This window comes from Pygoscelis adeliae, unplaced genomic scaffold (assembly GCF_000699105.1).
Source record: "Pygoscelis adeliae isolate BGI_AS28 unplaced genomic scaffold, ASM69910v1 Scaffold407, whole genome shotgun sequence".
NCBI classification, from domain to species: domain Eukaryota; kingdom Metazoa; phylum Chordata; class Aves; order Sphenisciformes; family Spheniscidae; genus Pygoscelis; species Pygoscelis adeliae.
Window position 1 is genome coordinate 743,189 of NW_008825251.1, and position 9,824 is coordinate 753,012.

The window sequence follows — 9,824 nt, forward strand, 5'->3', positions numbered from 1 at the left end:
CAGCCCTGCCTCCGTGTGCCTCCGCTGCGGCCCGAGGCGCAGGGCTGCTGCACGGCCTGCCCCGGCCGGAGCAGCCGAGCACAGGGGGCTGAGCTGGGCTCGGATTAACCACCCCCCCACCAAAGCGCTAATAGCAGTGCAGTAAGGCGAAAGTTTTAACTGTCCAGAAAGAAAGAAGAGCTGTTGACACAGACACAACCGCCTGGGCACGCCGGTCTCTCAGTTGCTCTGTACCAGGTGCAGTTTGGTTTTGATGTTGTCACATTCCCAGCCCTTCGGATTTTTCTTGGGATCAGTTGGGGCTGCCTGCTGCCCCAACACCAGTGAGAAGGCTTTCACACTGCAGTTACTGCTTCTCAGTGCCACCACGCAACCAGCAGAGCAAGAAGCCAGCCTGGTGGATTTGCCCCAGTGGGTCACGTTCACCAGGTCAGCAGCGCTGAAGTGAACAGGTCTGAACACAGACGGAGGAGAACCACGGGGGAACCAGGGGGTAGTGCTTTAACGGAGTCCGCTGTGCACAGCCACACGATACCATCACTGCACTTGCAAGAGGGTAACACGGGGAAGTGCATATCCCGTAGTGTTAAGCAACTGTGGAACACCTGGAGCCCAACAACTCAACAACAGCGGTGGCTGAGGCTCCTTCCGGATTTGGTCTGGGGCCTTAAAGGGGGGGATTTCGACACCCCCTGGTCCCTAGCCCAGGCAGGCAGCTTGCTTGTTCCAGGTCCAGGCTGCTGCCCCAAGCGATCACAACGGTATAGTGTGAGCCCTGCACTGCCAAGCTTTGTTACCCTACAGAAACAAGGAGTAGCGGGAGTCTCTATCTCCACAGTAGTCTTCCTTCTTCTGAGACCCTGTAATGCCTCTGTGCAGCTCCTGACATGAAAGTGTCTGTGTTGCTTCCACAGGATACAGCAGTTTTAGCTACCCAGTACCCACCCTGCTCCTGCTTTCACCCCAGTTCCAGTTCTTACTAGTGTTTGAGCGCCAGGGTTATTACCTGTGGCAGCAGCTTCAGCTGTCCTCCTTCCAACAGGTCATTCATTTTGGTCACCGATTTGTTTCACGAGCACCCACTGTGCCTGAGCACATGTGATTTTTCCAGATCCCGCAACAGTAGGAGAAACAAGAAATGGCAAATCTGCAGCCAGGGCTTAGGCACCAGGTACCCAGAGATTGCCTTGTGCCAAGCGGGAGCATTACTGGTCAAAGCAGTGAAGGGGAAATTTCCAGGAGAAGCAAACGTCTCCAAGAAGCAGTGATAGTAAAGTAAACAGTTTATGGTCTGAGCTCTTCCTGGGCCACAGATTCAGCCCTGGTTTTAGCTCAGACACTTTCTCCAGTTCCCGCTGGACTGCCCAGAGTTGATGGCTGAGGTCGCAGTGAAAAGCACAGCTGAGGGAAGAAGGGAGATGCTCCAACGGAGGCACTGCAGCTCCTACTTGTAGTTCTTAGTCTCTGCACTGAGCCCACAGCTCAGGAGGGTATTCCCAGAACCTCAGCCCTTTCTTTCAGTAGGTATCATTCCCAAAGTCAGAACTCATTTGGGGAACCTTCCCCACCCACCCCACATACCCCAAGCTTTGCATGTTCCTTAGAGTGGTCCATGTCCCAGGGAATGGTGGGCACAATCCTTATTTCAAAACAAGCATGGCCTCTGTCCCATCTTGCCTTGTCAAATGGAGTCCGTGAGTGAGGTAGTACTCTCGCCGAAGGAAGGCATAGAAATAATCCGAGACGAGCAGGATCTGCAGAAGTGAGATGTTCAGACACATCAGTGGCGCAGGGCTGCTGCCCGGCCTGCCCCGGCCGGAGCAGCCGAGCACAGGGGGCTGAGCTGGGCTCGGATTAACCACCCCCCCACCAAAGCGCTAATAGCAGTGCAGTAAGGCGAAAGTTTTAACTGTCCAGAAAGAAAGAAGAGCTGTTGACACAGACACAACCGCCTGGGCACGCCGGTCTCTCAGTTGCTCTGTACCAGGTGCAGTTTGGTTTTGATGTTGTCACATTCCCAGCCCTTCGGATTTTTCTTGGGATCAGTTGGGGCTGCCTGCTGCCCCAACACCAGTGAGAAGGCTTTCACACTGCAGTTACTGCTTCTCAGTGCCACCGCGCAACCAGCAGAGCAAGAAGCCAGCCTGGTGGATTTGCCCAAGTGGGTCACGTTCACCAGGTCAGCAGCTCTGAAGTGAACAGGTCTGAACACAGACGGAGGAGAACCACGGGGGAACCAGGGGGTAGTGCTTTAACGGAGTCCGCTGTGCACAGCCACACGATACCGTCACTGCACTTGCAAGAGGGTAACACGGGGAAGTGCATATCCCGTAGTGTTAAGCAACTGTGGAACACCTGGAGCCCAACAACTCAACAACAGCGGTGGCTGAGGCTCCTTCCGGATTTGGTCTGGGGCCTTAAAGGGGGGGATTTCGACACCCCCTGGTCCCTAGCCCAGGCAGGCAGCTTGCTTGTTCCAGGTCCAGGCTGCTGCCCCAAGCGATCACAACGGTATAGTGTGAGCCCTGCACTGCCAAGCTTTGTTACCCTACAGAAACAAGGAGTAGCGGGAGTCTCTATCTCCACAGTAGTCTTCCTTCTTCTGAGACCCTGTAATGCCTCTGTGCAGCTCCTGACATGAAAGTGTCTGTGTTGCTTCCACAGGATACAGCAGTTTTAGCTACCCAGTACCCACCCTGCTCCTGCTTTCACCCCAGTTCCAGTTCTTACTAGTGTTTGAGCGCCAGGGTTATTACCTGTGGCAGCAGCTTCAGCTGTCCTCCTTCCAACAGGTCATTCATTTTGGTCACCGATTTGTTTCACGAGCACCCACTGTGCCTGAGCACATGTGATTTTTCCAGATCCCGCAACAGTAGGAGAAACAAGAAATGGCAAATCTGCAGCCAGGGCTTAGGCACCAGGTACCCAGAGATTGCCTTGTGCCAAGCGGGAGCATTACTGGTCAAAGCAGTGAAGGGGAAATTTCCAGGAGAAGCAAACGTCTCCAAGAAGCAGTGATAGTAAAGTAAACAGTTTATGGTCTGAGCTCTTCCTGGGCCACAGATTCAGCCCTGGTTTTAGCTCAGACACTTTCTCCAGTTCCCGCTGGACTGCCCAGAGTTGATGGCTGAGGTCGCAGTGAAAAGCACAGCTGAGGGAAGAAGGGAGATGCTCCAACGGAGGCACTGCAGCTCCTACTTGTAGTTCTTAGTCTCTGCACTGAGCCCACAGCTCAGGAGGGTATTCCCAGAACCTCAGCCCTTTCTTTCAGTAGGTATCATTCCCAAAGTCAGAACTCATTTGGGGAACCTTCCCCACCCACCCCACATACCCCAAGCTTTGCATGTTCCTTAGAGTGGTCCATGTCCCAGGGAATGGTGGGCACAATCCTTATTTCAAAACAAGCATGGCCTCTGTCCCATCTTGCCTTGTCAAATGGAGTCCGTGAGTGAGGTAGTACTCTCGCCGAAGGAAGGCATAGAAATAATCCGAGACGAGCAGGATCTGCAGAAGTGAGATGTTCAGACACATCAGTGATGCTTCAGAACAAGGAATAAAAAGGGACGTGTTTGTGACAGACCTTGAAGGGGTTTAAGAAGTTCTTAGACTGTTCATCACGCTTTGCGAGAGGACACACCGTGATCCTGTGAACACTCCTTGCCCATTGCCTTGCAATATTAAGCCAAGGGAGACTTAAACTAGTATCTGTTGCGCTACCAGTGTGTTCTCACAGACATCTCTGCTAAGGAGACAGTAGCTCCATAAACTGGCCAAAACATATGACAATGGCAGGTCCATCTGTGCCACAGCTTTACAGACCATCTCAGCTTCACCCACAGGACTCCTTCCATGCAAGCACTGTCATGCAGTTCAACCCAAATGCTGAAAGTCTCCTGCTGCTGATTGCTGTTAAACACTTTTCAATTGTGATTGTTTTTCAACAGCCATTTCTACTCAGAAAGGGTAAGAAGCTTGCAGGCAGCAGAAGGAATACCACAGCTCCTCAGGTCAGCCTTAGCAAACAGAAGCTTTAGCAGTTTAACAAAATGATACTTACCAGGCTAAGGGGTGAAGAGAAGTGCTGAAATGTCAAGGCTGTGGCTTCACAGTACAATGTCCAGGAGCAACACCAGATAAAAGCACTGCTTCCACCCCCATCACTTCTGCATCTCCTTCCTGCCCCTGTGCCGTCATGCCCTCTCTGTGGGGCAGCCAACCCTGTGTATACATTTGCACACTGTCTCCCTTTAAGTGGTGAACAGAGCTGGCCAGCCCCCAGGTTTTCCCCTGATCCAGGTCAGAGCATGCTGCCACACACATGGGTGTTGGCACCGTCCCGTGTCGCTCGGGAGATGGGCGTACCTTAGGCTGGTATTGCCACTGGCCATGTTGTAGTGTGAAATCACAACTGAAGTGCATTGCAGAGAACCGCAGTGAGTGTGGAAACCTGATGTGGAAATCACAAGGTCCCTCCCCTCCTCAGCCCCACTTTGGTTGTACTGAGGCACCATGGTGTGACTGCTCCCTTGCCTAAAAGCACTGAGAATGCAAGAGTGGGTCTCAGCGGTTTTTCTAAAGCAGTCACCTTGGGCAAGCTGCCTCTGCAGGGGCAGGCTGGGCTGCTGTAAGCGCGGGCAGTGACCTGCTGGCTCAGTAGTGCCATTTGTCATTTAGCCTCTTGTAGTGCGCCCCTTCCACAGGAAGGCCGACCTCCTCCGTCTGGAAACAGCATCACGTAACTGGAGTGGAAAACCTTTTCAGTGCCAGACCGAGCTAGTAGTTATTGTCCTAATGTCCAGATGCCGCTTAATGCACCGCTTTGGCACAGTGCGTTCATCCATTTCCCTGGGGAATTCACTCCAGGGAGAGCCTCACCTGAAGTATGCTGCAGCGCTAAGGGGACGGAGGGAGGGACAGTCAGGCTGTTAGCCAGAGCCTGCTTGGGTTACTGTTAAATACAGCTGCGGCGGGGAAGGCTCAGTGGCAGGACGGGAGGATATGGAGGACCAGGGAAAGCTGCAGACTGCTGAGGTCAGAGGAGAAAGTGAGAAGGAGAACAGACAGAGAAGGGTTGAGGTGCCCAGAGAGAGTGAAAACAGCCATGCTTATTCTGTCCGCTTCTTCTGCTGAACACCATAGCTGACTACTGACATGCTATATCAATATGGTTGATTTTACTTTTCACTAAACTTCTCTGCAGATGTCTTAATGGGAAAAGAAAGAGCTGAGGTTAGTGGGGATGAGGGCTAGTTCTTTCTCACAAGGAAATCAGAAAGCAGATTTTTCCTCTGCATTTACACAGAGCACAAGACCTTGCAGGATCTGCTATGGCTTTCTCAGGTAGGAAATAAAATCCTCTTAGAATATCAACACCTGCCATCTCTGAAGTTTTACTATTCCTTTCATTCCATAGCAAGACATGTATTTAGAGAGCTAATGACCCACTCCCAGTTTCCTACAAGCCCTTCTTAGTAGTATCTCTATACTCTCCCTCACCCCGCTCACTGCATGGAGTCTCTTTTTGCTTTTACAGAATGGGTGTTTGTCCCCATTTATCAAGGGGGTGGGGGATGTACAAGCAGGTGATTTTCAGCCCCTGGCAAAACCACTCCTCTAGTTTTAGGAGAAGCAGACAAACATAAATGGCTGAGGCACATTCAAAATAAAGGCAACTTTAACATGAAATGAACATTCTGCTCACCCACATGTGAAACTGTCCCAGGGCTTAGGGACATAAGAAATAGCACAGAGAAGAGGAAGGACTTAGAAAAGGTTGTAGCAACTGTGTACATTGAACCCCATCCTCCAGGGGTGCTAAGCTCTGTTTTCCCTAAGGCTAGTGAAAGTCATGTATCTAGAATGGCCTTGAGAGAAGCAGGGAGAGCAAGCCCTGGCACGACTGGGACCCTGCATGTGCCCACAACCCTACATTTCAGTGAGGTATAATGCTCAGAAAAATTGGTGCCATGTCCCCGTGTATGGGCAGTTCTCATTTGCCTGTTGTCCGGCCCCACTGCTGCTGCCCCACGGGTTTTTCCATTTCCCCTCTTAGCTCCCCTTCTTCATTCACGTGTGCTCTTAGTCCTGCCATACTGAGATGCTTTTCCCCTGCTATCAAGCAACAGACCATGTAACTTGCAGTACAGCCTAGTTGGATTGTTAAGCTGTAGCTCAAATACTACAAGAACTCCTTCCCATTAGTGTGCCAGAAGGTGAGGACTAGGCAGACTTCAGCTGGAGCAAGGAGAGGCAGGAAGCTGCTATGCAGGACTACACAGGATGCAAAGAGCTAGACACATCCTGCAGAATTCACTATTGCTGACAGGACACCCGATCCAGTGACCTACCCAACGTGCAGCCTTGTTTGCCTCGCTCTACTAACCTGCCCTATGTTGAAAGTCAACGTGATGGCATAATAAAAATTGGAGTTGGCACTTCCTGCATAAATCCATAGATGCCATAGAACGGGGAACAGGAGGGAGCAGACAATGAGCACACATGACAGGATGAAGATGTTCCGGAGGACTGCAAAAGAAAACCAAGCTGTTAAAATGATGCATTATTGAGCAGCCATGCTCACGCAACCAGCAATGGTATTTAGGGTATGTGCAGTGGGGAGAGGCACTTGCCAACACATACTTCTCTCCAATAATCTTTCACAGTTTGCTTTAATAATTTCCTGGCTAGCTTTTATAAGAAATCCACTATATTTCCCTTTAAAACAAATACTTCTGCCTTTGCTTGAACGTGAAATCCTCATTTGTAGCTCTTTCCTTCTAGGTCCTGCTTCCAAACACTCTTCCTCGGAGGACTTTGGCCTTTTGGTGTCCACACTACAGTAACTAGCAGTTTTGAGAAGGGCCCTTCCACCAGCATCATGATTCAGAGAGCAGAACACACCATTCCCTAGCCTCATCCAGGTGACGACAAAGGAAAAAAATGAACCTGTGGGCCATAGGAAGAGAGATGCTTTCTTGGGAGGTGGTAAGGAAATGAAAGCACCATAAAAGGAGGAAACTCATATAGGTCAAGTGCATTGACAAACACGTGACCTCAGGAGGTGCAAGTGTGGCCAGAATCCATTAGTCTGCATGAGTATGTGTCAGATGGACAAAAACCAAGCACAACTTTGTCTAAAAGAGCTGGGAGCTACTAGGCCAGAAGAGATTTTGTTTTCTGTGAACTATTTATGCCTGTCCTTTGGCAGCAGTATTATAATTCATCCTGGCACTTGTGTTGCTGTGCTTGGCTATAGCGCAGCCAATGTCCCTGAAGGTAACTGAAAGACTCCCGATCATTCTGCAGCTGAAGTGAGCTATCTGACATTTTAAGAGCATTGTCACATCCAAACCTGTTCACACCTATCTTTTTAAACTTCTTATTCACTCGCTGTGGGGTGGGAGCATGTGACAGATGACTGTCCTTCTCACTGGTCATAGTCCCCTTATCTGCATGCTTGGAACATGCAACTGAACTACACTGAATCGGGATTTCTCAGAAGGACGTCACCTGCTATGGCTGTGACATGCTCAGGGCTAGCCTGGGGCTTCCTGCCCTGTTTTACCACAGGTGCTTTGGCCTTAGCTTTCCTTAGTCCGAAACTAATAGAGCAGATGGTCTCCAAGTCTCTTGACTCCTGATGATGTCTATTATGTCTCCTGACATCAGGCAGGCTAGCTGTCCATAAACACACTTGGCCTGGGTTAGAGAATACTGCAGTAAAAGGCCCGGACAACCTAGCAGGGTTGGCCAAAGCAGTTGGTTTAAGCAAGAAACACCAGGAAAAACACAGCGCTTCCAAACCTCCCCAGTGTAGCAGGTTCTAGACACTGAATTTGAAAATCATCAGGAAGCTCTCTGGTGATTTAAACAGCTAAAGAGGTTCTTTATAAAGCACTTAAGAAAAACTGGAAAATTGCTTGGAGTAATTCAGTTACTTTCACTCTAAGCAAACAAGCAGATGCAAAACAAAGAACCACTGCAAGGTGCAGGATTTTAAGGCTGGGGGACTTGTCAATTGCAGGAGCAGCATTCAAATTACACAGCCTTAAATGGGAGTGAAGCATTTGAAGGATGGATGTACTTTAAATAAGCCACATCCCTTGTGCAGGACTGAAAAGGTTCTTAGAAAAAAGTTAATCTTCAGAACAACTTGGAGAGAGGGGGAAGATAAGGTACAAGTGAAAATTCCCTCCTCGACCAATTTCAATCCTAGTCCTAAAGACTAGAGACTACGTTAGAGACTGTATCACTGGAAAAATCAAGCCTCCTTCCAGACACCCCAAGGAGGCCACAAGAGCCTGTGGACACGGGCCTGGTTTGGTTTAGTGGTGACAATTATTGGACAGGCCCTTTCCCATTCCAGATAAGGAACAATCAAACACAAAGAACTTACATCTGTAAAGGTGGCTCCAGACTGGAAGGAAGGCCATGTACAGTGCAATGTCTCCCACAGTGGGATAGGACTTGAAGATAGAAATGATTGCGATCTGGATAAACATGAAGAACACGGGGTGTTCCCTAGAAGGGATAAGACACAAAGGATAAGAGGATGCAGTAGGGTCTCTGGAAACTGGAAATAAGTATCAGCAAGGGCACAAATGTACTGTGGGATAGGCCCAAAGAGGCTCTCTGTTCTCTCCAAACAAGCCTCTGAGTGCTGGGTGGGGTAAACTGAGCTGCTCTGCAGAGAAGCAGTGTAAGGGGATGCACATCTGCTCGCTGCCCTCACACAGAAACTTTATGTCTCAACTCAACATATATTGATACAGTTGGTCGTCTGGGCTGCTCTTCCCCAGCTCTGTCTTATTCACCGAAAAGCAAGCAGCACCTCCTCTCTGAAGGTTATTTGGAGAAGCCCATAGTTATCCCTCTGGTATGTCATGATGTCTGTATCCATTCCAAGCCAACAGGATAAGCTCACTGAGAATCCAGGCGTGTTAATGGGTGTATTTATCAGAAAGAAGGGTAATGTTGTTAGCGCAGTCCGCTAGGAAAGTTTTCACTTTTTTTCTGACAATAACTAACGTGAAGTTACAGCCAAGAGTTCTTGCTTTCTGACTATGCTGGCTTATGCTGGCAGGGAGCAGGCACCTCTACAGCCTAAGTTTCTGCTCTCTCTTTTGATGCCTGTAACACATCTGTTGCATAGCAGAGCCCAACTCACTCTATTTAAGAGGAATAAAGATTGAAACTTTGGGAAACGAAGAGGATAGGCCCTGTTAAAGAACTATTTTTTTCAGGCTTGTAGATCCAGACATCTGACGCCAGCCTTATAAGCTTCCACCGGACAAATGAGAGTAAAAAAAACTAGCAGAGAAACATACTTACTTTAGCTTTATTGCCAAGGGAATGGTGTAGAAGAACACATTGATTTGAAACACACATACGAAGAAAAGACTAAAGTGTTCAAACATCTCTGCAAAGAAGTACCAGAAAAGGCCAATATTGGGTGTCAGGTCTGGAACAGAAAGGCTGAAATTTGAAAAGAAAAGTCAAGGTAGTATTTTTAAATGGTTGTTTTTCACTGCCCTGCTTCTGTTACATTAATTAATCATTGTGTGCTACTGGATGGCGGACCTATATTTTAAACCTGTGGAAAAGAAACCGAAGGGGTGAAAACCTGGAGAGAAAAAGGACTAATCCTTCCCTGTCTCCAGCAGGACTTAAACTGTTCCCAAGCAGATATTTCTCCAGAGATGAAAATTTCACAGCCACGGTAGCTCAACGATCAAATCCATTTCCAATCAACTCAGTGGAAAACATCTCCTGTCTTCTCTAATTCTTTCTGTCACTTAATTAACAGAAGTTGGCTAATGCCTGCT

At 49.0% G+C, this 9,824-nt stretch overlaps 1 protein-coding gene across 1 annotated transcript in view; it reads right to left on the reverse strand.

Annotated features, from left to right (window-relative positions):
• Positions 1-3,370: 3,370 nt before the first annotated feature.
• The window catches only part of PIGU (phosphatidylinositol glycan anchor biosynthesis, class U), a 60,922-nt gene continuing 54,468 nt past the window's right edge, over positions 3,371-9,824 (reverse strand). Inside the window, exons 9-12 of the mRNA XM_009329358.1 lie at positions 9,331-9,474; positions 8,396-8,520; positions 6,383-6,525; positions 3,371-3,504 (exon numbers count right to left, since the gene is read on the reverse strand). Of these exons, the coding sequence (XP_009327633.1) occupies positions 3,391-3,504; positions 6,383-6,525; positions 8,396-8,520; positions 9,331-9,474 (526 nt within the window). The 3' untranslated portion in view covers positions 3,371-3,390. The remainder of the gene's footprint in view (positions 3,505-6,382; positions 6,526-8,395; positions 8,521-9,330; positions 9,475-9,824) is intronic.